Consider the following 26950-nt stretch of genomic DNA (forward strand, 5'->3'; position numbering starts at 1 on the left):
TAACATGATTACTGATATCTGCTAATATGTAAATTATTCCTATTTTATTGCCCTTTTTCTTCTTTCTTTCTTTGTCTTCTACCCTTGTTTTATCTAGTTTTAATTAAGCATTTTATCATTCCATTTTTTCCCTTAGGCTATTAATTATACTTTTTTTTAATGTTTGCGGTATACATTTGTAACTAATCAAAGTCTGCTTTCAAATTTCAAATTTCCCTCATTCACTTCACTTATCCATAAACTATAATTACCAAATACATTGTTGCTATTATTTTGAACAAAGTATGAGATCAACTAAGATTAAGAAAAACAAAGGACTGTAACTTTGGGACAGGTGTTTAGCTTAGCAGTAAGACATGGGTGAATGTGCCCACATCCCACGTAACAGTGCAGGGATTGAGTCCTGGCTCTGTTTCCTGATTCTAGCTTCCTGCTGATGCAGATTCTGGGAAACACTGGTGATGGTTCAGTTAATTGTTCCCTGCCACCAACATGGGATACCTGGATTGAGCTCCGGGTTTACTAGTTTCAGTTGGGCCCAGTCCTTGCTGATATCTGGGGAGTGAACCAGTAGATGGGAGCTCTGTCTGTCTCTTTGCCTCTCAAATAAATAATTTTTTGAAAGACTTTAACTTCATTTATTCTTTCCCTAATACTCTGAATTTCTTTATATAGATCTATGTTTGTGACCTATATAATTTTCCTTCTAGCAAAATGACTTCCTAACATTTCTTGTGGGGCAGTATATTTGTTAAAAATTCCATCTACATTCATTTAAGAAAGCATTTTTCTATTTTTGAAGGATACTTTCTCTGGATACAGAATTCTAGCTTGGCGATTTTTCTTTCAATACAAGTACAGATGCTGCTCAACTTACAACGGGGTTAGGTCTTAAAAAGTAAAAGATGCATTTCCCACACCTTAACCTACTACACAACATAGCTCAGCAGTGCAGTGCACTGTAGGGTATCAGTCTTTTACCCTCGTAATTGTGTGGCTGACGAAGCTTTAGCTCACTTCATGAGCTCACTCACTGCCCAGCATCATGAGAGAGGATTGCATCACACACTGCTAGTCCAGGAAAAAACCAAAAATCAAGGAGGTTTCCGCTGAATGCTTGTCGCTTTTGCACCACTGTAAAGTAAAACAGTTGTGAGTGGAATCATTGTAAGTCAGGGACCATCTCTGTTATACTCCTCGGGCTTGCATGGTTTCTCAAGAAACCCAGCGAAATTCTTAATTGTATTGTCGTGCAGGTAAGGCATTTTATTTCCCTAGCTTCTTTCAGATTTTCCTCTTCGATTACTTACAGTTTGAAAATGCACAGGTATAGTTTTTTTGAGAATTTATCTTGCCTGGTGTTCTCTGAGCTTCTTCTGGATGTGAGATTGGATGTCTGTCAATAATTTAGGGAAACTGTCAGTTTCCATCTCATCTCAGTCAGGTATTTCTTGGGTTCTCTGTCTTCTCCTGCTCTTCCCGTTATGTGTGGTACCCCTTTTGCAGCTGTCTCGAAGTTGTGTTTGTGTTTTTTTTTTTTTTTTTTCATTCTTTTTTTTTCTCTGCTTCTCAGTTTGGGAGGTTTCTGTTGACAAATCCAAGCTCACTGATTCTTTCCTTGGCCAAGAGCAGTCTACTGATGCCTCTGTGAAAGGAATTCTTCATTTCTGTTCAAATATTTATGCTTTCTAACATTTCCTGTTGATTCTTTCTTAGAGGTACTCTATGTCTGCTTTTCCATTAGAGTCTTTAGCACATTAATCATACTATTTTAAATTTCTGATAAGCCAAAATCTCTTCCATCTCTGAGTTGGGCTCTGATGCTTGCTGTGGCTCTTCTAATTGTGTTTTTTTGTCTTTTAGCATGCTTTTTGATTTTCCTCTGTTGTAAAAACAGGTAAACTGGGGTAATATGAGGTTTCACGTTTTCTCTGAGTAGTTACTGATTGCTGTGGAGTAGGTGTCAGAGGCTAAGTTTTCCTCTAGTTTTTGTCTCTCCTGATTTCTACTTCAGTAGCGTCTGAGGCTTGTGTTTCTCCCAGCCGTATCCTCTGTTCCTGTGTGGTGGCCTGTTTGATGTGGAGGTAAGGTGAGGGTGAAGGGGCGTGTTCTGTGGTCACGGATTAGGTCTCAGTCTCTGTCAGCCCGTGCCCCGGGACTGTCACTGTCACAAGTCTTTCTCAGCCTGTTTTCCCCCTCTTTGGTGAGACAGGAAGCATAGATAGGCTGAGGTCGGATACTTCTTTTCTCCAGGTCACTTAGGCTCTGGCAAGTTTCCCTGGAGGGCCAGTGTTTATTAAAGAAAATAGAATACTTGTGCACTTCTTTTTAAAAAGATTTATTTATTTATTTATTTGAAAGGCAGAGTTACAGAGAGGCAGAGGCAGAGAGAGAGAAAGAGAGAGAGAGAGAGATCATCTGTCCGCTGGTTCACTCCCCAAATGGCTGCCATGGCTGGAGCTTCACTGATCTGAAGCCAGGAGCCGGGAGCTTCTTCCAGGTCTCCCACATGGGTGCAGGGGTCCAAGGACTTGGGCCACCTTCCGCTGCTTTCCCAGGCTGCAGCAGAGAGCTGGATCAGAAGAGGAATAGCTGGGACTTGAACTGGCACCCACATGGGAAGCTGGTACTGCAAGTGATGGCTTTACCCGATACACCACAGCGCTGCCCTCATGCTTATTTCACAATGGTAACTTTTCACGTACCCCCTGCAAGTAAGAGGGGGCTGTTTCTCTAATCTTCACCCTGAGAATATGGTGGGTCTCCTCCACGTTCATCACATGGGGCCTCCAAAAACTCATCAACTATACTGTAAGCATGGGTCCTACTGATCCTGGTTCCAGCAGCAGGGTACAACAGGCTTCTGCTCCTGATGAGCTGCAATTCTTTGCATTCACTTGGTTTTCCAATTTTGATTTTTCCTTTGACCTTAATTTTCTGATGAATCTAGGAAGTGGTGTTGACTTTTAAATGTATTGGGCTTTTTTCTTGTGAAGATGGGAGTGACGATTTCCAATCTCTTTACACTGAAAGAAATAAATTGAACTGGATACTGGAAATATGGGTGTTACATCTATTTTTTTCTTCCTGTATTTCTTTCCTATTCATTCATTCAACAAGTATTTGAGTACTTACTATGTAACAGGCACTGTTTTATATATTTTTTTAAGATTTACTTTTATTGGCTAGCCCTGCGGCTCAATAGGCTAATCCTCCGCCTGCAGCACCGGCACACCGGGTTCTAGTCCCGGTCAGGGCACCGATTCTGTCCCGGTTGCCCCTCTTCCAGGCCAGCTCTCTGCTGTGGCTAGGGAGTGCAGTGGAGGATGACCCAAATGCTTGGGCCCTGCACCCACATGGGAGACCAGGAGAAGCACCTGGCTCCTGGATTCGGATCAGCGTGGTGCACCGGCTGTGGCCATTGCAGGGTGAACCAACGGTAAAGGAAGACCTTTCTCTCTGTCTCTCTCTCTCACTGTCCACTCTGCCTGTAAAAAAAAAAAAAAAAAACAAAAAAAAAACCAGATTTACTTTTATTTATTTGAAAGAGTTACAGAGAGAGAGGTCTTCCATCCACTGGTTCACTCCCCAGATGGTTGCAACGGTCGGAGCTGTGCTGATCTGAAGCCAGGAGCCAGGAGCTTCTTCCAGGTCTCCCATGTGGGTGCAGGGGTCCAAGGACTTGGGCCATCTTTTACTGCCTTCCCAAGTCACAGCAGAGAGCTGGATCGGAAGAGGAGCAGCTGGGACTAGAACCAGTGCCTATATAGGATGCCAGCGTTTAAGGCCAGGGCTTTAACCCTTGGCGCCACAGCGAACAGGCACTGTTTTAAAGCAATGAAAAAGAAGACAAATATTCTGTTCTCATGAAGTTTATATTCTAGAGTGGGAGACAGATTTTGATCAAATTAAACATAAAACAGGTATCAGATAGTGATAGATAGAAGAAAAACAAGGAGGCACGAGTGAAAATGGTACCGGGATGGGAGACTGATACATAGTGGTGAGGATCCCTAGATAGAGAAGGTATTGATATTAGGAGTCTTCAAGAAGTTCATGGGGAAGTCATATTATTAAAAAACAATGCATGTATTTCAAAGTATTTTTGCATCAAAGTAAGATTATCTTTTAATCCCATTTCCATGAACTTTTTGAAGTAAACTCCTATTTTTTAAAAAAGTACTGTAAAATAGTTAATACAACTAGCAACAACAACAATAAAAAGCAAGAAAATCCAGATACAAACTGCGGGAGTGAGCATTTAGCCTAGGGGTAAAGAAGCTGCTTAAGACACCTGTGCTCCCTGCATAGGAGACCAGGGATCAGTGCAGCGCGCCGGCCGTAGCGGCCACTTGCGGGGTGAACCAACGGAAAAAGTAAGACCTTTCTCTGTCTCTCTCTCTCTCACTGTCTAACTCTGCCTGTCAAAATAAATAAATAAATAAATAAATAAATAAAGACCTGTGCGCCACATCAGACTCTCCTGGCTTATCCCCAGCTCTGGCTACTGACTCCAGCTCTCTGCTCATGGAGACTCTGGGAGACACCAATGACAGCTCAAGTAAGTGGACTCCTGTTGCCCACATGGGAGACCTCGATGGAGTCTCTGGCCCCAGGCTTTGGCCCTGGCACAGACTTGGCCATTACAGGTATTTTGGGATTCAACTAGTAAATGGAGCATGTTCGCTCGCCCTCTCTTTCTCTTTCCCTCTTCCTCCCTCTCAAGTAAACGAATACAAATTTTTTTTTAAAAAGTGCAAACCAGTTTAGTAAGATAAATCCTTTATAAACCCTAAGAAGCTCATACCTGAAACTAGTTTCTGCAAAAATGGGGAAGAGCCTACTGACGTATTAGAAATTAAATTTCACCATGTTTGTCTGTGGAAAATTTCAGACAGGCCTTACCCATTTTATATATACACACACACACACCACCTTTGCAGTGGCAGTACATATATTCACATTATAAACATGCCACGTCATAAAGTCAAGAAATAGAGCTGGATATGTAGCCCCTCCCCAAGCATGTACAAGATTCGTTACATATGGTATTTCCCCTGTTTTCATGTTTTTCACTACATCAGAGGCAAAATAAGAAATGTTTAAGAAAGCCTGAGCCAGGATCACAGCATAAATTTGGGGGTAATTTGAGCATAGTAGATGTCAGATAATTTTTTTTTGGTTTGTTTTTCAAAAGTTTTCTTTTCAAAACTATGACCGTTGCTATTTATTTCACAATGTGAAATCAAAAGAGTTTCGGGGTACAGTCTCTGTAATGGTCCTTCATATTTATTCATGTTTACACATTTCTAAATGTAGTTTTGCTAAGGAACAAGACTCACAGAAGAATAAAAAACATTTGGGCAGAGTCAGCATAAAAATCAACGAAGAAAGGAGCTGGGCCAGAGCATTACAAATATAAACAAGCCCAATGGCTAAGGTGTGATGTTGTAAATTATGACATTTAAGTATTTACTTCATGAAACGAAGAGATATATAAATTCTGTGAATAGTTAACAGGTCTAGTGTTCAGCTTTGCTTTTGGCAAATGGCATTTAAATACTTCAAGAAGGTAAAAGCCAGGAAATAATTAGGAAGGAACTTTTTTCTTAAGGAAGATATTATTTTAGACATACCGTTACTTAGAATTTTCCTATAGTCTATCCAATATCAGCAAATTTCTCTTTAAACAGCTCAAATGTCTACATAGGAGAAGGAAATCTCAGGGGAAAACAAATGATTTAAGACCTTGCTATTCAAGAAACAAAACTCATGCCCTGCCCTGGTCCCTCCTCAACAGGTAAGAGTTCATGCTGGAATGACATTTCAAAAACAATGACTCGCCAAACAAGTGTAGAATAATAGCAACATTAAAATGTTTAAGGGTCTGGTTAACTTCAGAGCACAAACCATGGACACACTCAGAGTTAGCTGATTCTGAGAGTTATAGCTTAAATAAGATGATAAAATAATAGAGTAGTCTTAAATTAAGTGGAAAGCAAATCTGTACAGACGGTTTCCTGGGAAAGTAGCTTTGATCAGCCTCCACAGCTTTGATGAGCTTCAAAAGGCATCAATACACAGTCCATGTCACTTGTTTCAGTTTGTTTGGGCCTACTAATCGCTGCAAGACTTCTCGTGAATGATCTATAAAAGAAAACATGATAATATATTAATTCACAGTAGCTGTTAATGTTTCCTTATGTATAAACTTGAATGATAACTATTAAATCTCATAGGATTATTGAAAGGATTAAATGAGATACAATGTAAAGCAGAGTATACAAGTGAGTAACATATTAATATTAAAGGTGGTCCTCACTCTTACAAGATGTAGTGTACATATCATCGTAATACTGTTTAAAAGCAGGCATTTATTGCTTTCTCTGTGATTTTTTTTTACATATGGTATTTTGTTCCGTGATTTTGTTAGGTAGGAAGTCAGAAATTAGCTTATGTGCATGTCACAAGGGCCTAAGGAATTGACATCTACAGCAGTCCAACATCTGCATTTCAAAGTTACCTCATAACCTCCCAGGTGCAGCCCAGTATCTGCACTTCAAAGTCCTGCCTGGACCCTGATGACCTTCCAGGGGGTCCTGCCCCTTCTACCTTCCTCTAAGGCGGGCACCCTAGAGAGAAGCCCCCTTGGCCAATGCCAGCCAGGCTTCCCCTGACAACTCCAGGGGGAAAACTCAGAAAGGAATGTCTCATTTTTACACCCAACAAGTCCTTTGTTCTGGAGGAGAAGAAGGAGAGGGGGAGAGAAAAGGTGGGAAGGCGAGACCCATCCCCTTAAAAGCCCCAGCCTCAATGTGATACCTTCGCCATGCCCCGTGTGAAATCGGTCATGTCTGATTTCATGGAGAGGTGTGCATCTGTTCTTACGGATGTCCCTACCCTAATAAACCTTGCTACTTTGCTTTCCACTGCTCTGTCTCGTGCCTGGATTCTTTCTTTCGAGAAGACAAGGACCCTTTGTTTCTCCGGTAACAATGTTATGTGGGAAATCTAGATTAAAGGTAGATTTCAAATAAGTTGAAAGGATGGACAAAGACAGATGATGGAAACAAAACCATAACGAAGGTGGAGGGATGATTCTAAGGTGGAAGATGCACTTCTGATCTCATTCTGTGAGGCTATTCCAAACCTAGAGCTTCCACAGAAAAAGGAAACCACAGTAAGATCCCCCATGAATAGAAACTTAAAGATCCTCACCAAAACACAAGCACACTGTGGCTTGGAGAGGCCTTAGTGAGACGCTGTCCATGCTGTCAAGACACCATGCAGTCAGTCCCCCAGGGTCAACCAGACTCTTCAACAAACCCGGTGACCACATGAACATCAGCTGTACTAAGCTTTAGATCTTAGGGCCATTACAGACTAACAGCTCTGTGGTCTGAATAATTAATAACCCACTGTTTGCCACTCCCTGTAAAGGAAGATAGTTTAACAACCGCTTAATCAATAACCAAGTCTGTGATTATTGACAGATATTCTTTGACTTTTTAAAAAAAGATTTATTTATTTATTTTTAAAGTGTTACAGAGAGAGACGGAGAGACAGGGAGAGGGAGAAAGAGGGATCTTCCATCCACTGGTTCACTCTCTAGAGGGACACAATGACCAGTGATGTGCCAGGCCAAAGCCAGGAGCCAGGAGCTTCTTCCAGGTTTCCACGTGGGTGGCAAAGGCCCAGGTACTTGGACCATCATTGGCTGATTTCTCAGGCCATTAGCAGGGAGCTAGGTTGGAAGTGGAGCAGCCAAGACACGAACTGGGACCCATATGGGATGCTGGTGTTGCAGGCTCCTCTTTTTTGATTTTTAATGTAATTGATAACTGTGATAACTGTGATATAAATCTACCTGTTTAAACCTGATTCAATACATACTCAACCTATAAGAGAAAGCATAAAAACTATTACCAAACAGAAGCCTATGAAGCAGTCAATTCAGAGGGCTTCTGGTTTGAGTTCTCACTTTGACTTGCTAAATAAACTGTCCAACCAGACTGATTATTTCAGTCAACAACAAATCCAGCAACTATAAAAAGGATTGCATACCATGAATAACCAGGATTTATACCAGGAATATAAGATTGGCTTAACATCAATTAATAGAATACATGGTATCCGTTTCCTGGTTCTTCTGTAACAAATCACCAAAAATTAATGGCTAAGAAATACAAATTCATCATCACACAAGTTTGAAGGTCATAATTCTGAAATGGGTTTCACTGGAATTCAATCAGGTGTCAAAGGTCTGCATTCCTTTCTGGAATGACAGGAGAATCCAGTTTCCTGACTTTTCCAGCTTCTAGAGCCCACCACATGCCTTGCATTTCTGTGTATTCAAAGTGGGCAACATTTGGTAGAATCCATCTCATGTGGTTCTTCTCTTCGCCTCTCCCAGTTTTAAGAAACTTAATGATTACATTGGGCCTACTCAGATACTGTAGTATAACCTCCCTATTTTAAGCCAGGAATACCAACTTCAATTCCATCTGCAACCTCAGGTAACACAACATACTCACAGGTTCTGGGCATTAGAACATGGGCATCTTTGGGTGGGAGCATTCTTTTGCCACCACAGACATCATAAATCAATAGAATAAAGGACAAGAAACAAACAATCATCTCAACAGGTGTAGGAAAAAAATCCAACACTCAGAATAAAAAGACTTAGCCAACAAGGAGTAAAAGGAAATTTCCTCAACCTGGTAATGGGCTTTTTTGGGTGAAAGTTGGTAAGATGATCCTCATATTTATATGAGAATTCTAAGGGCCCAGAACAGCAGCACAATTCTGAAAAACAAATTTTGTTCCCAACTGTACTCTATATGTTTTGTATATGCGGAGGTGCAAATTGTTGAAGTCTATGCTTAGCATAGAGTTGGTCCTCTGTATATAAAGTCAAACTAAAAATGAACCATAATGAAGAAGGAGATGGGAGAGGGAGAGGGAGAGGGAGAGGGAGGTGGGATGGGAGGGTGGGTATGGGGGAAAGAACCAGTGTATTCCTAAATTTGCATCTATGAAAAAATGCATTCATTAAATAAAAAAAAACCTGCTGTTTGGTATTCTCTCTCTCTCTCTCTCTCTCTGTCATGCAGCCTTTCAAAAAAATAAAATAAATTCTAAAGAGAAAAAAAGGCTGGGCATATTTTTACAAAGCTCATTGCTTCATTTCAGCAGTGTGTACATGACTTCATTACATGAAGTTCTGTCCTGTTGGATTTGGAATGAATGAATGAATGAATTAGGAGACAAAAGGATAAATTAGGAGACAAATAGGATTAACATCATCATCATCATCATCATCATCATCCTCATGCGCTGGGCATTTGGCACAGCAGTAAGATGCTGCTTGGGACACCCCATCCAAGACTGGAGTGCCTGGGTTTGAGTCCTGGCTCTGCTCTCAATTCTAGCTTCCTGCTAATGCAGACACCGGGAGACGGCAAGTAGATGGTTCAAGTAGTTGGGTCCCTGACAAGCATATGGGGGACACAGCTTGAGTTCCTGACTCTTTGTTTCAGTCTGGCGTAGCCCTGGCTGTTGCGGGCACTTGGGGAGTGAACCAACAGATGGACAGACTTCTGACTGTTCTCTGTTTTTAAAGATCATTTATTTGAAAGGCAGAATTATAGACACACACACACACACACACAAAGATCTTTCATAGGTTTGTTCACTCCCCATATGGCCACAACGGGCCACGCTGAAGCCAGGAGTCTGTAACTCCATCCAGGTTTCCCACACAGGTGGCAGAGGCCCAGACACTTGGGCCATTTTCTGTTGCTTTTCCAAGCATATCAGCAGGGAGCTGGATCAGAAGTAGAGAAACCAGAACTCGAACTGGTGCCCATGTGGGATGCTGGTGAGTGTTGTAGGTGGCAGTTTAACCAGCTGTCCACAATACTGGCCCCTCAAATACATTAAATAAATAAAAAGAAAAAATATGAAATAAAAAATGTCCTTTTAATAAGGAATGAGCTTTAATTAAAGAGAAACTCTGAAGCAAATCACTCAGGTCTTAAAACACTTTTGTTTTGGGCTCTTTGTGGTAAATCGTGACATATGCGCCCATCTAGGATTCTAAGAAAAGGCTAATCAGGCATCCTGCTGGATACTTTGGCCTTTCAGTGTAAAACACAAGGACTCTTAATGTCTAATTGCTTTACTGCCATTCCATCTAAGCCCCTGTCTGTGAATAGAAACCCGTTTAGATAATTATGAGAAACAGATAAAGTGATAAGATTAACAAAGGTATCTAAATTGAACTTGCTGATAAAACTGCAGACATAATTAAAAAATTAGTAAGTGTAACAATTATTTCTGTGCTTTCATAACACCTATTAACCCACCTTACAATTTACACTATTTGCAAGAGCAGCTTAGTTTTTATGTTTTCGGCAGAAATAAAATCAAAGTGTTTCAAATTGCTTCAAGATCAAATTCATACTATGGAGTTTATAGTCTGACTAAGGGTAAGAAATTTGATAATTACTAAGAAACAACAGAGAAGACAGGTTAATTCAGGGACTCTGATGAGAAATTATGGTGGATATTGCTAATGTGGGAATCAGGTTGCTTTGAAGATAACATAATATAGTTGCACATGAATACATACAAGTTAGTAAAGACTTTCTACAGTTTATAAATTGTATCATCTTAAATACTCATGCATGAGGGGGCTGAAAAAATTTGTAGCAAATGGATTCAGAGGATAAGGTGAGTTTCCCATGAACTTTATAAAGCCCCCATGTATGTATGAGCAATCACATGAATACATAGGAAAGGAAGCATGCTATATAAGTTTCCTTGAAAGAAGAAAGGGGTTTCATTCATCAAGAAAGGGATTTTCATTATCAAGCCAAAAGAAAAAAAAAAAGCATGTATCTTCTCTGGAAAAAGAAGGAATTAAAAATTAGATATAAGGTGACAATATTAGCCCACTTGATTTTCATTCAATGATGGTAACAAAAATATATAATGGTGGGGCCGGCGCCGTGGCTCACTTGGGTAATCCTCTGCCTGTGGCGCCGGCATCCCATATGGGCGCTGGGTTCTAGTCCTGGTTGCTCCTCTTCCAGTCCAGCTCTCTGCTGTGGCCTGGGAGTGCAGTGGAGGATGGCCCAAGTGCTTGGGCCCCTGCACCCGCGTGGGAGACCAGAAGGAAGCACCTGGCTCCTGGCTTTGGATCGGCACAGCGCCGGCCGTAGCAACCATTTGGGGAGTGAACCTTTATCTCTGTCTCTCTCTCTGTCTATAACTCTGTCAAATAAATTAAAAAAAAAAAAATATATATATATATATAATGGTAGCATAGTTGCAGAACTCATGGGAAAGGGGGAAAGATACAGAGGATCTGGGTAGTTAAAAATTTCAGCTTCTTGTCATCTAAAGAATCTTTATTAAAATAAAGCCACGGTGTGTGAACTCTGGCACTGTTATTGGATCTCCCATTTTGATGACAACTGATTATTCACAGAGAAAGCTGAGCTACACAGAAGGGATTTATTTGCAATTCTGGAGAGACTGTAGGACTGAAGATCAGTATTCCTGCCACTGTGCTTTGAGACTTTAATTTTAGGCTTGGCATTATTAAAAACTGTGTCATGTTAATAAAATAACATTTAAGCTCCTCATTTTCATATTCTGTAAAACTAGGAATCAGAAAAACAACATTATAAAAAAAAAGGAGTTGAATGGGTGAGTCAGGAGTGTTCTGTACTAAAAAGGGGGAAATTGGGATAGACAAAGTTAAACATGTCTCTTAGCTACAGGATTTCTCAGAGACTTCAACAAATCAACATTTATTATAGTGGTATGTTGCACTTCATGATCTTTTTGGACATATAAACACTTTTTGTCTTATGCTACACCTACGATGTATTCTAGAATGCCATTCCATGTAACTAGTGAATTTGAGGAATTTCAGAACAAAGCAAAGAAAGACTTGACCACCAGGTGGCAGTAGAACACAACAAACTTCATTTGGGCAGCACTTGGACAGATTTGCATGCAAGAGAAGCCCCTCCTACCAGGAGACATCAGTCTTCCCTCAACAGGGTGGGTTGGAGGCTGGAGTATGACATGCACCTAAGACACTTTAACTACTGAAATGAAGAGATTTCAGGAACTCTGAGAATAAGAAAAGTCAACAGCACCTGTTGGAGATTTTACCTGGCAGTAGGGAAAAATTAGCCCCCTCAGAGCAGGTTCTTAATTAAATAGTGTGAGGAAAATAAGACTTTATGAGAAGTCCTTGCACGTTCAGAATATTGGTTAAATGCACTTAGAGCTTAGAGGGTGGATTTACAGATTTTTAGTTGCTGTTCTGAGAAGATCTATTAACAATGGTTGTTATTACATTCCACATATTGTGGTCTCCTCTACCTTAAAAGACAGTCTACCCACTAGGATACAATTTTCAGCCTTCTTTTCATAAGTTTCTTTCTTTCTTTGAAAGGCAGACAGAGATAGAGGGACAGAGAAAGAAATCTCCCACCCACTGGTCCACTCCCCAAATGCTTTCAAGGCTGGGCTGAAGCCAGAAGCCAGGAAGTTAACCCAGGTTTCCCATGTGGGTGACAGGGACTCAACTAGGACTTCTGGCTCCCTGAGTACACATCCACAAGGAAGATGTAATCAAAAGTGGAGCCAGAACTCAAACTCAGGCACTCCACAACATGGGATCCAGCTCTTACCTGCTGTCTCAAACCGCTATGCCAAACACCCTCCCACAACGTGGGATCCAGCTCTCACCTGCTGTCTCAAACCGCTATACCAAACACCCTCCCACAACGTGGGATCCAGCTCTTACCTGCTGTCTCAAACCGCTATACCAAACACCCTCCCACAACGTGGGATCCAGCTCTCACCTGCTGTCTCAAACCGCTACGCCAAACACCCTCCCACAACGTGGGATCCAGCTCTCACCTGCTGTCTCAAACCGCTACGCCAAACACCCTCCCACAACGTGGGATCCAGCTCTCACCTGCTGTCTCAAACCGCTATGCCAAACACCCTCCCACAACGTGGGATCCAGCTCTCACCTGCTGTCTCAAACCGCTATGCCAAACACCCTCCCACAACGTGGGATCCAGCTCTCACCTGCTGTCTCAAACCGCTACGCCAAACACCCTCCCACAACGTGGGATCCAGCTCTCACCTGCTGTCTCAAACCGCTACGCCAAACACCCTCCCACAACGTGGGATCCAGCTCTCACCTGCTGTCTCAAACCGCTATACCAAACACCCTCCCACAACGTGGGATCCAGCTCTCACCTGCTGTCTCAAACCGCTATGCCAAACACCCTCCCACAACGTGGGATCCAGCTCTTACCTGCTGTCTCAAACCGCTATGCCAAACACCCTCCCCTAACTTATTTGATGACCAGAAACCCTTGGTTTCCGTTCTTGCCATTCCAACAATAGTATACATATACATCGAACATTAAACCAATGAGTTTTTCTAGTTTTAAATTATTTCCTTACAAGTTATTAATTTTAATGTTAAAATCACCCATGTGATACAAAATTCAAAAGGTACAAAAACATATACCTTCCCACTCTGGTTCCTTTCACAACTTTCCCTAGAAGTAACCACTGTTAACAGTTTCTTATGTGCCCCTTTTGGCTATATTTTCTTAAGAAATGTCTTTGTCTAATGTAAGATTTAGTCTTCATTACGTAAATCACTAATACCAAAATATAAGACCAGGATACAGCTTTGGTTAATACTGGCTATTTAAACATAAGAAAAGACAAGCTGTCAAAGACACTTCCAGGGTTAACCTCAACTCCAAGTCAACCCAGGGACAACTGTTTAGAATGTAATTAAGAGTGAGCTGGAAGAACTAGTATAACTGGTGGTTTACAAGTGAGATGCAGGTCATATTATGGGATGAGAGCCATTAAAGGGGGAATGTGAAGGGGCATGGTTTCTGTGCCAGGATAACACACATACAGTGTCATAGCTCCAGCATAGGCCAAATGGGCTAGGACTACTTTGTTTTCCTTCAGTGAGAGTTGCATTAGGCCAAGAGTGCAAATTATTCTGACTCTCACTCCGTTGCGATAACAGTTAAGGTATCAGTTACTTTGCTGAGATAACAGTTAACAGGTTATTTTGCATATTTGATAGGTGTAATATTATAAGTTTGAAATTATTACTGTCTACATAAAGCATCATGTTTAATATTAGGACATGGACACTGTTGCCATCATTTTCCTCATTATAGCCAATATTCACTGAACATTTACCAATGCCACTATCACACCAGCATCACCACTATCATCACTGTCAGCATTTTTTGAGTTCTTATTATACTCAAGGGACCATAAAAAGAGGTGTCAGGTAATCATCATGACCAACCCTACGAGGGAGATACTATCACTAGGACTATTTTACCTACAAGTGAAGAAACTGAATAATGGAATGGGTTATGTAATTTACTCATGGTCACAGTAAAAGAAGTTAGGATTTGAAGCCAAGCTATTTATCAAACCTGTTATTAGGGGGCATCCATGGAAGAGTAGTATCTGTATCTGAGAACAGGACACAAGGACAGCTTCCACAGCCTCATCCGTCAGATTTACACAATGTCCCATGTGGATTTCCTATTTAGAAATAAAGAAAACAAAAAGATGAGATAGATTTATTATAATAGTATGACACGGCTGATAAAACACTCTGATAAAAAAGATAAATATCCACTTGCAAGGAAAATCACATTGAACAGACCAATGTGAGTCTGAAGTAATTTGGAAGATTAAACAGTTTTAAAATTTAAATGCTTGGGCTCAGCGCTGTGGCAGAGCGGGTAAAGCTGCCGCCTGTAGTGCCGCCATCCCATATGGGCGCTGGTTTGAGTCCTAGCTGCTCCACTTCTGATCCAGCTCTTTGCTATGGCCTGGGAAAGCAGTGCAAGTGCACCCACGTGGGAGACCCAGAAGAAGCTCCTGGCTCCTGGCTTTGGATCAGTGCAGCTCTGGATGTTGTGGCCACCTGGGGAGTGAACCAGCAGATGGAAGACCTCTTTCTCTCTCTTTTTTCTCTTTCTTTCTCCCTCTGCCTCTCCTTCTCTGTGTAACTCTTTCAAATAAATAAATAAATATTTTAAATCCAAGGATATGGAGCTATAATTGCCAACACTTATTTTTTTCTACACTTAGGTAGGTGTTCCCAACTTTATAATGTTGAGATAAATATGTATTTCCCATCATTGCATAACAACTAATTTCCTGATGGTTTTATTAGAACATATAGAATAAGTCAAATAGCTTGAGAATTTTATTAAAAATTATGGTGATTACATGATATGTTTAAGAATTAACTAATCTAATGAATATAATGCAGTTAACATGGAACCTGGCATATAAGAAGTGCTCAACCAAGGCTGGCATTTAAAATACTTTTTTTTCTTTTTCCAAATATTTACTTATTTATCTGAAAGGCAAAGTTACAGAAAGAGGGAAAGATAAAGAAAGAGAGATCAATCTCCCATCCGCGTACACTTCCCAAATGCCTGCAATAGCCAGCGCTAGGCCAAGTCAAAGCCAGGAATCTCAAACTCCATCTGGGTATCCCATATGGGTGGCAGGGCCATGTTCTCCTGCTTTCTCAGGTGCATTAGCAGGGAGCTAGATTAGAAATGGAGCAGCCAGGACCCAAAGTGGTATTCATACTGGATGCCAGTGTTGAGGGCAGTGGCTTTATCTGCTGCGCCACAATGCTACCCCCAACCAATGCTGGAATTTAAAATAAGAAATGTTGCCTCTGTCTTATGATGCAAATTGGAATTTGGAACATGGTACGAGAGTAATATGACGGTGTCTTTTTTTTGTTAACAAATTTTACTTATTTGAAAGGCAGAGACACAGAGACAAAGGCAGAGACAGATCTATGTGTTGGTTTACTTTCCAAAGGCCCCAGTAGCTGAGGCTAGGGCTGGGCCAGGTTAACGCCAGGAGTCAGGAACTCAAACCAGGTCTTCCATAGGGGTGGCACATACTTGAGTACACGCACTTGAGTTATCACGGCTGCGTCCCAGAGTGGGGGCTCAAACCCAGGCACGCTGACGTTGGATGCAAGTCAGCTGAGCAGCGTCCTAGCTGCTGTGCTGCATGCCCATCCCTATGAAAATACCCTAAGAAAAAGGTTTTTAAAATATATACACTAGCAAGACAAGCAAGATTCATATCATAAATAACACACGCACAAAAGAATCTCTGTGGGCAATAACTCAAGGAAAATTCTTGCCAAAAACATGCACTGTTAGTCTATTACAAAACTACTATTGCTAACATTTGTAATTCATTTATAGACTGCTTACTTCCAAAAAGGAGTTGGTGCAGCTCACTGCTTAAAAGCACAATTGTATTCAAAAAATAAAACAAAACCTTACTTTCAATAGGGAAAGGCAACAGCCAAAATTCTGTAATAAGATTCCATATCAATCACTAATTTATGATCTTTTTAAATGGCTATACAATGGTTCTCAGGAAAAAAATAGTATGATTAGAATTAGTAACACTGTAGAAATATGTCAGACATGACAGTCCAAAGAACAGCACATCACATTGATAAATTTTAGCAACCTTCACCCACAATAAGACAATCCTCAAACCTGTCAGAAGCTATGACTTACGGGAAATTAAGAACTTTCATTGTGGGGCTGGTGCTGTGGCACAGAATGTTAAGCCTCAGCCTGCAGCAATGGCATCCCATATTGGAACCAGTCTGAGTCCTGGCTGCTCCACTTCTGATCCAGCTCCCTGCTAATGCACCTGGGATAGCAGTAGAAGATGACCTAAGTGCTTGGGTCCCCAGGCTTCAGCCTGGCCCAGCCCTGGCCATTGCAGCCATTTGGAGAGTGAACCAGTGGATCAAAGTCCTCTCTCTCTGTTTCTCCCTCTCTCTCCTATTCTACCTTTCAAATAAATAAAATAAATCTTTAAAAAGAACTTATATTGGAAGTAAAACATGTTTTTATGTTAAAGCACATTTATATCTACCAGTTTTTCTTTCCTCTGGAAATAAAGAGCTGGAGGCAAAAAGAAAATTCCATGAAATACCTAATTGATAAGGCACTGGTTGTCTATTAGGTTTATAAAACAATTTCTGAGGACATATAGTATCTAATCATCTTTATAGATATTTTAAAATTACCTCTAATTTCTTGGCACAAGGTCCACTAACAAGTGCGACCACACCATTGTCAGATACCTAAGCAAAGGGAAAAAGAAGCACAGCTTATAAATGGAGAAGGTACAAATGGAATTTTTATCAATTTCACTATCATTTAGATATAGTTTTATTGTCTCTCATTCTGCAAACATATATTGTAGCTACGCACACCTTCCACATTTGTTATAACAATTGAGGGGAGCATGCCAAATTATGAAAGGAGGTGAATGAGTTTCCCATGTATGTCAGAGTATGTCTGTCTTGCTACCTGACCTGTTGGGACAGACTGTTTCTGTTCAGCCCTGCAAGCAGACAAGTCAGTCACTAGAGGAATTCTGCTTGCAGCTTGAAGTTTCTGCAAATAGGTTCTTATCTGGAGACAGGAGATGTGCGCAGAAGTAAGGAGTGTTTTGTCAAGGATTTGTAGGAGCAGCTTGATCAGACCCATGTCTCCTAAGTCACCCAACCGAGGACAGAGTTTCATGGCCCTTCTTGGACTCTTGCTGGCACCAAGCCTTTACAGCACTTTGTTCCTTCTTGGTCTTGCCCTCCCTCCCCATTTCCTGCCACTTGTATTTACAAATGGTTTGTTACAAGGCACGGGGAAGATGGTTTCTTTAGCACACTAGTTTGCCGCTACCCATCTTAGTTTGTCATCATGTCTAAGAAATTCAAATTTCTTTGCTTCAACATCTTTCTTTCCCTTGAGTCACTAACTGTTTTTTTCATGCCATGGGCAGATACGCTTGAAGTTGGTAACAATTATATTGTAATTATTTAGCCACACAAAGCATGAAGTGGTCAACAATTTCAACATTATCAAAAGTAATTAATTACGCCCTCCTAATTAGTCATGGGAATACATTGGGCAAACAGAGTCTATGTTTTATTTCATTTACCTGGGTAGCTGAAAAGTCAACACATTGTAAAAAGGGGCAGTTTTTCCCTAACGCATGTAAGGATGCATCAGTAATACTTAAGCAGCCTCCTAAGTCAATGATCTTTAGCAGCCGGCAATTGAGGGCAAGGGCAAGCACTCCTTCGTCAGTGAGCTTGCAGCATCGTTTCAGAAGCGCTTCATGCAGGGATGAGCAAGATGAAGCCACAGCCTTTATTCCTAGAAGAAAATGTGATTGGGTAACAATGCACTATTTATGGATAGATACTTGTACGTGTAAGCAATGTGACTGATTTTCATTTTAGCAGTCACCAGTTATATGTTAGCCTTTTTCAAAGCAGCCTATCTCTGAGGATATACTTAATTTCCAAAAAGCTGTTGTCATTATTTAAAACTTTTGAAATGTTTCAGGAACATTCTACACAGTCTGTAATACTATATTCTTCACAGTATCTTTGATTGATGGCAAGCTTTTATTGTTCACAAGTAGATTAGCTTTCAGGAAACGACTAAAAGCCATTCAGAATCAAGTTAGATGATAGTTATATGGTAGATGATTCTTCCTTGAATTAAAATAAATATTTTTAAATAAAGTCAATTTTGTTTTGGGTTCAGAAAGGAAATCAAAAGTTAATGTCCATACTCTGGTTTCTCTTCAGATCGTATAAATCTTTCATCTTTTACTAAAGATTTCCGTGGAGAGGAACAATTCTGAGTCATTACCCAATTTTTTGAGGGCCTTGCTTTCGCAGGGCTTAAAAAAAAAAAAAAAAAAAAACCACTACAAAAAAAAAAAGTTAGTGTCCAGGCCGGCGCCACGGCTCACTAGGCTAATCCTCCCCCTGTGGTGCCGGCACCCTGGGTTCTAGTCCTGGTTGGGGTGCCAGATTCTGTCCCAGTTGTTCTTCTTCCAGTCCAGCTCTCTGCTGTGGCCCGGGAGGGCAGTGGAGGACGGCCCAAGTGCTTGGGCTCTGCACCCGCATGGGAGACCAGAGAGGAGCACCTGGCTTCTGGCTTCGAATCGGCCCAGCATGCCGGCCATGGCAACCATTTGGGCAGTGAACCAGCAGAAGGAAGACCTTTCCTCTCTGTCTTTCTCACTGTCTAACTCTGCCTATCAAAAAAAAGGTTATTGTCCAAATGTAAGTTACCAGATGGCTGGAATGGAGGTCCTTGTTTCCACATAAGAATTTCAGACATGAGGCAGAGAGTAGCAGTAAGCAAGGTAGCAAAGTGTACTGATGTAGTACATCCAACAAGCCCCAAGGGCAGCTCGCAGAAGGAACACGGTGTGCCCAGTCTGTGTTCAGACTTGGGTTTATATGGGCATGAGGGGCACTTCTTCCTCCTGTTTCTCCTGCTCCTCGGCTTTCTGGGTTTGAAATTTGTGGAATTCCTTCTAAGGTTTTGTAGCCCAACATTATCAGACCAGGTAGCTGGGAAAAAAGCCCTCTCAGCACTGGGCCAGGAAGATTTTCCAGGGATGAATGGGGTGGAGGTTGGAGTGGGGAGAAGCCTGGGCCTACCTACGAAGTTATTAGGACATGGGCAGAACTCTGATGTGCAAATGCTGGCTGCTTCCAAGGCATGTTTCGAAGGCTGCTTCTTGCAAACTTCCCTTTGACCTCCTCACACATAAGCTACAGTCTACCTTCCTCTCTAACAGCAATATGTATGCATCTTCTCCCCCCACCCCCGAACCTTTATTTCTTTGCTACCACCGTGCTCCTCTGCTAGCCTGGACCAGTCATACATCTCACTGAGGACCAAGAAAAGAGAAGTTCCTAAATCTGATTAAACTGATGTAAATGTGCATTGCGGGCTGACATAGTGTCACATAAGTAAAAAAGCATTTTGGGCCAGCGCCGCGGCTCAACAGGCTAAGCCTCCGCCTTGCGGCGCCGGCACACTGGGTTCTAGTCCCGGTCGGGGCACTGATTCTGTCCCGGTTGCCCCTCTTCCAGGCCAGCTCTCTGCTGTGGCCAGGGAGTGCAATGGAGGATGGTCCAAGTGCTTGGGCCCTGCACCCCATGGGAGACCAGGAGAAGCACCTGGCTCCTGCCATCGGATCAGCGCGGTGTGCTGGCCGCAGTGCGCCAGCCGCGGCGGCCATTGGAGGGTGAACCAATGGCAAAAGGAAGACCTTTCTCTCTGTCTCTCTCTCTCACTGTCCACTCTGCCTGTCAAAAAATAAAAAAATTAAAAAATAAAAAAGCATTTTGGGGATCCTGGGTCCTTTAGTCATGGACAAAATTCTAACACTGTTAAAAATACTTTTGTATGCAAAATACAGCCAAGGACAGATGGTAGATTGATGGGTAAAACATTTTCATTGTTTTCCACATCTTAAGAATGGCTGTTTTACTTATGAGTGTCCATTATGGAAGTGGTGGTATAATCAGAAATATATTTGGTTTTTGACTCCAGCTCCTGACACAGAGTTCCTAAAACCTATGAAACTTCCTGAGTGATGGGAGTGTCTTTTGTTATTCACAATGAGCTCTTTGGGATTATACCTGAGTTTACAGTAACCAGGTGGGCCCCTAGACAGCCTCAGGATGGGGCCATTCTCCAGAGACCAAGAGATTAGAACTTCCAGGTCCATCCAGTGACTCATGGGCACTCTATGAAAACTCTTGACAAGTAGATCTGATGAGCATCCTGGTTGGTGAAAGCATCCCACACTGGGGAATGATGCACCCTAGCTCCACAGGAACAGGGGCTCCTGTGCTTGGGATACTTCCTGACCTCACCCTGGCACTCTTCATCTGGCTGTTCATTTAGGTGCTATATAATAGTTTTTATAATATCCCTGGGTTCTGTGAGGCATTCTGCCAAAGTACTGAGCCCCTGATTTATAGCTGATCAGTCAGAAGGACCAGGGGCCTGGACTTGAACTGGCATCTGAAGTGGGGAATTGTCCTGTGGGATTAACCTACATACTGTCAGAAGTTCATTAAATTGTAGGACACTTAGTTAGTGTCAAGAGGGTTGGAGAATGGCTTTGTCTGGAAAAATCTCACACATTTGCTGTCCGAAGTGTATGAATATTGACAAAGACTGTACTTTTTTGATTAGTTATTTTTAATAAGTTATCACTTATGCAAATATTGAAAATTTATGCTGGCTTGTAATATTGTGGATATCCTAACTTGTAACCAAGATAATTGCAAAATACAGACAAAGTTTTTCAGAAATCTATTAGCCAAGTAAGTCCTTCTTTTTTTTTTTTTTTGACAGGCAGAGTGGACAGTGAGAGAGAGAGAGACAGAGAGAAAGGTCTTCCTTTGCCGTTGGTTCACCCTCCAATGGCTGCTGCTGCCAGCGCAGTGCAGCCAGCGCACCACGCTGATCCGAAGGCAGGAGCCAGGTGCTTCTCCTGGTCTCCCATGCGGGTGCAGGGCCAAGCACTTGGGCCATCCTCCACTGCACTCCCGGCGCCCCAACCGGGACTAGAACCCGGTGTGCCAGCGCCACAGGCAGAGGATTAGCCTATTGAGCCACGGCGCTGGCCGACACTCTGCTCCTTAAAATCAGTAGCATGTGAACTCACATCCCCTTTAAGTGTGAAGGAATCAAAAGCTATTAAAACTACTTGGGCACAGAATCCGGTGCCCCAACTGGGACTAGAACCTGCGGTGCCAGCGCCACAGGCGGAGGATTAGCCTATTGAGCCGCGGTGCCAGCACCTTCTTTCTAATATTAACAAAAATTGGTACAAATCCTATATTCTAAAATAAAGCATCTATATTGGGAAAAAAAGTAAAATCCACTAATTTGTGTAATAGTAATACTGAAAAATTCAGTCTGCCTGAGTATGAGAAACTATGATTATACAGACTGATACAGGAGTGTCTAGCAAGTTTAATCTGATGAATATGAACTAGTCATTTCTTGTTCTAGTACATCAGGCAAAATATTTAAAATATAGATGTGTTATTCATGTTATTTCAGATAGGTTTAAAATATAAGGTAGTAACTTATCTAATGCATTTTTAAACTTTCAGTACTAAAAGTTATAAACCAGAAACTGAATTTGGAACTTTTACCCTTAGTATGAATATTTTTATTGATAAATTCCTTTTTCAATGACATCTTCCTGTACTTTTCTCACATATTATCTCCTTCTTCTTCTTCTTCTTCTTCTTTTTTTGACAGGCAGAGTGGACAGTGAGAGAGAGAGACAGAGAGAAAGGTCTTCCTTTTTGCCATTGGTTCACCCTCCAATGGCCGCCGTGGCTGGTGCATCACGCTGATCCGAAGTCAGGAGCCAGGTGCTTCTCCTGGTCTCCCATGGGGTGCAGGGCCCAAGCACTTGAGCCATCCTCCACTGCACTCCCTGGCCACAGCAGAGCGCTGGCCTGGAAGAGGGGCAACCAGGACAGAATCCGGCGCCCCAACCGGGACTAGAACCCAGTGTGCTGGCGCTGCAAGGTGAAGGATTAGCCTATTGAGCCATGGTGCCGGCCTCATATTATCTCCTTCTCTTCACTAAAATTATACTAGGTGGTGACCAGTAGTTTACTAATTTATGTAGTGTTAATAAACATACCTTCTGAAGTTATGGAAATTCTGTTTCCTTTTGAGGAATTTAAATTTAATTTCTTCAGTTTTCGGCAGTTACACAGGTGCAGGAGAGCTGTATCAGAAACGTCACAGCTACGTAGATCTAGAGTCTGAACTTCAGGATGTAAGATCTGCAACAAATATATGATTCTAATAAATTCTGTGATATAAATATCCCCCAGGGTTGGCATCAGGCACAGTGGGTTAAGCTGCAGCTTGGGACACCCACATTGGAGTGTCTGGTATGAGTCCCAAGGCCTGGGTTACTCCAAACTTCTGATCCAGCTTCCTGCTAATGTACCTGGGAGGCAGCATATGATGGCCCAAGTTTTTGGGTTCCTGCTGCCCATGCTGGAAACCAAGATGAAGTTTTGGGCACCTGTCTGACCTAGCCTTGATTGTTGCTGACATTTGGGGAGTGAATTAGCAGACTGAAGACAGCATTTTCTCTCTATCTGTCTTGTCACTCTGCCTATCAAATAAATAAATAAATAAATAAATAAATAAATAAATAAATAAGTCTTTCAAAAATACTCTATGTTCAGTGCTTTGGAGATTACAACAGACAAGTGGCTGATGGAAAATAGAGCAAAAACTACAGAAACATGTTCATATGGACACAGGATACACAGAGCAGAAAATAACCAAGGCTGCTTCCAGCTGGAGGGGCTACTTCAGTGCCCCTTCAGTCCCTAGTGAGACATGAAGCACTGTTGATGGCTGGTGCAGAGGAATGGCCCCTAGACCCGAGAAGCAAAACCAAGGTAGCAGTGGGTGATTTTCCTTTTCTCCTTATAAGCATGGACCTCAGAATTTTCTTGCACCAAAATAACCTTTTAATTCAATTTTCTCATGTTTTGAAATACCCTTACAAGTGTTTCATTTATAACGTATTTCAATTTAATATAATTAAATACCCACATGGGAGACCTGGCTTGAGCTGGCCCATTCATGGCTATTGCAGGCATTTGGGGAGTGAACTAGCATATGGGGGATTTCTCTTTGTGCCTCTCAAATAAATAAAATAAATACAAATTGAAGCTTTAAAAAGCAAAAGTAAAGCCGGCGCTGCGGCTCACTAGGCTAATCCTCCGCCTTGCAGCACCGGCACACCGGGTTCTAGTCCCGGTCGGGGCACCGATTCTGTCCCGGTTGCCCCTCTTCCAGGCCAGCTCTCTGCTGTGGCCAGGGAGTGCAGTGGAGGATGGCCCAAGTCCTTGGGCCATGCACCCCATGGAAGACCAGGAGAAGCACCTGGCTCCTGCCATTGGATCAGCGTGGTGCGCCGGCCGCAGTGCGCCAGCTGCGCGGCCATTGGAGGGTGAACCAACGGCAAAGGAAGACCTTTCTCTCTGTCTCTCTCTCTCACTGTCCACTCTGCCTGTCAAAAAAAAAAAAAAAAAAAAAAAAGCAAAAGTAATTCATTCTCTCATGGTTGTAGACACTGGGAGTCTGAAATCAAGCTGCTGGCTCTGAGGAAAAATCTATTTCCCACCTCTCTCTTCTGTTCATGGTCGACAACCCCTGGCTTTCCTGGAAGTGTAGAAGCATCACTCTAGTCTCTGCCTCCATCTTGATACAGACTTCTCCCAGTGTCTGTGCCTTCTCACAGCCCTCTTCCCATTAGGACAATGGTCATACTGGATTATGGACCCACCCTACTCCAGTGTCACTTCATCAACCCTATCTTTTTTTTTTTTTTTAATTTAATTTAATTTTATTTTATTTTTTTGACAGGCAGAGTGGACAGTGAGAGAGAGAGAGACAGAGAGAAAGGTCTTCCTTTGCCGTTGGTTCACCCTCTAATGGCCGCCGCGGTAGCGCGCTGCGGCCGGCGCACCGCGCTGTTCCGATGGCAGGAGCCAGGTGCTTATCCTGGTCTCCCATGGGGTGCAGAGCCCAGACACTTGGGCCATCCTCCACTGCACTCCCTGGCCACAGCAGAGAGCTGGCCTGGAAGAGGGGCAACCGGGACAGGATCGGTGCCCCGACCGGGACTAGAACCCGGTGTGCCGGCGCCGCAAGGCGGAGGATTAGCCTGTTGAGCCACGGCGCCGGCCTCATCAACCCTATCTTAAAAGAAGATCACATTCTGGGGTATGAGAGGTTGGGTCTTCAACATATTTTTGAAGGGGATACAGAATTCAATCCTAGTACTACCAGCTGGTAAACTCTCTAGGAATAGGTAACACTATTCTCTTATTCACTATTAATTAGAGAAAAGATATTTATTGCTTTACAATACTTTAAAACAAGATGTTGGGGTAGTAGTTTGGTGTAGCAGTTCAGAGGCTGCTTAGGATACCCAGATGCCTATATGGGAGTGCCTGGGTTTGAGTCTCAGCTCTGCTTCTGATTCCAGCTTCTCACTAATGCAATTGCTAGAGGACAGCAGGTGATGGCTCAAGTAATTGGATCTCTGCTATCCAGATGGGAGATCTAGATTGAATTCTAAGAGCCTGGCTTCAATCTGGCCCAGCTCTGGCTGTTGTGGACATCTGAGGGGTCAACCAGCGGATGGAATATCTGTCTAATATAGTAGAGGAGGGAGGCACCAAGAAGAATGGGGCAAGCTTAGAGGAGAGCGTGATTTTTAACTACTGATAATCATCCACAGGTGGATTACGAAATCAGTTTATTAGACTGTGAGACACGTTTGGTTTTCTTTTAATGAAGACAAAATAGAATGAAAAATAGAAAATACCAATTTGTTCTTCACACAGTATAGTTACACTAAGTATGGTTTATGTACTAGATTCATGATGTAATATACATTTTTAAGTGTGAGTTGTGACCAAAATATTTAAAATTTTTTAAAACCTGGAGATCAAGGGGTGCTGGTACCATGAAGACAAGAGAGGCAAACAAAAGAATAGTGGGAGAAGAGTTTAAAAATACTATTACATATGAACATTTTTATTACCTCAAGGGAAAAAAAGAGACCAATTCTAAACAGCAAAATATAATATGCTTGCTTTACAGTTATGCATATTCTTACCTCACTTATATTTGAATCTGTTATTTGCCCCTGCACGCTCATTATTTTAATCAATCTATCTTTTATGTTGGGAGGCAAAGGCTTAATGTCTGTGATAAATCTGGAAATATTCTTCATGAAACACCAAAGGCATCTGAAATACAAACAAAAGAGAGTAAAATTACATTTACTGGACTGACTCCTAACACTTGTCTTCATGTTGTTTGTTAGCGCTCAGTCCTTTCATAAAACTTTGTATAGGGGCAGCCACTTGGTACAGTGCTTAAGATGCTGCCTGGGATGTCTGATTCCCATAAAGGAACAAGGGCTCAAGTCCCAGCTCCACCCCTAATTCCAGCTTTCTGCTAACATCCATCAGGGAAAGCAACAAATGATGACTCAAGTACATAGGTCCCCATCACCAATAAGACAAAATGCATTTTTTAAAAAGACTGACTTTTTATTTGAAAGGCAGAGTTACACAGAGAGGAGAGGCAAAGAAAGAGATCTTCCATCTGCTGGTTCACTCCCCAAATGACTACATGGGACAGGGCTAGGCCAGGCTGAAGCCACGAGCCCGAATTCCATCCAGGTCTCCCATGTGGGCAGCAGGAGTTCAAGAACCTGGGCTATATTCTATTGGTTTCTCAGGGTATTAGCAGGGAGCTGGTTCCGAAGTAGTGCAGCCAAGGAACTGAACTGGCAGTCATATGTGATGCAGGTATTGTGGGCAATAGCTTAACCCACTGTGTCATAATATGACCCCTCAAAATGCATTTTAAATGACAAAAACCAGCATTTCTTTTTCCTTAATCCCTCCAACTCTTAAGAAACATTTACCACCAAAATTTCAGTTATGTAATCCCTAAATAAAGATTAAACTGGGGCATCATTTTTCTTAAAAATATGTAGGCAACAAAATCACTGGAGAAAGAACTATAATCAAAGATTCCAAAGATTTGACTGTTTTTGCACAAGTCACAGAGACAGTGGATTCACGCCAAGATCAGTATATGCATGAGATAGTTATCAGAGCAAGCAGCAACCAAGACCCTGAGGGAGCTAAGGATGATCCACCACAACAAACGCTGGCTTGGGATATTGGTTACTTCACGCAGAAAGCACCTGCAAAACTATAGTTGTAGGGTGGGCTGTCTCACCTGTCCTCTCCCAGAGAGAGCAGGTCACAACAATCCCACTGAGGAGGACGCCCTCCCTGTCCCAGGGCAAGAAAAAATCCTGAATCACCAGAGGCTGGGAACTGGTGCTGCATGCAAAAGCACTGAAGCGACCCGAATCTCCTGCCAGCTTT

The 26950-nt window shown here is 42.2% G+C and overlaps 1 protein-coding gene and 1 non-coding gene across 6 annotated transcripts in view; one reads left to right on the forward strand and one right to left on the reverse strand.

Moving 5' to 3' along the window:
- Positions 1-3692: 3692 nt before the first annotated feature.
- Positions 3693-26950, reverse strand: part of AMN1 (antagonist of mitotic exit network 1 homolog) — a 37176-nt gene continuing 13918 nt past the window's right edge. For 4 of the 5 annotated variants that reach the window (XM_062195042.1, XM_062195044.1, XM_062195041.1 and 1 more), the window contains 6 exons: positions 25660-25792; positions 22648-22792; positions 18097-18314; positions 17180-17236; positions 14517-14628; positions 3693-6147 (listed from right to left, as the gene is read on the reverse strand). In XM_062195042.1, the coding sequence (XP_062051026.1) occupies positions 6074-6147; positions 14517-14628; positions 17180-17236; positions 18097-18314; positions 22648-22792; positions 25660-25792 (739 nt within the window). In that variant the 3' untranslated portion in view covers positions 3693-6073. The remainder of the gene's footprint in view (positions 6148-14516; positions 14629-17179; positions 17237-18096; positions 18315-22647; positions 22793-25659; positions 25793-26950) is intronic. The other variant, XM_062195043.1, reaches the window with a different exon arrangement.
- On the forward strand, positions 18735-18851 carry LOC133762611 (U5 spliceosomal RNA). Its single transcript, XR_009866286.1, has one exon. It is a non-coding gene; the product is annotated as a U5 spliceosomal RNA (small nuclear RNA).

This window comes from Lepus europaeus, chromosome 6 (genome assembly GCF_033115175.1).
Source record: "Lepus europaeus isolate LE1 chromosome 6, mLepTim1.pri, whole genome shotgun sequence".
NCBI lineage: Eukaryota > Metazoa > Chordata > Mammalia > Lagomorpha > Leporidae > Lepus > Lepus europaeus.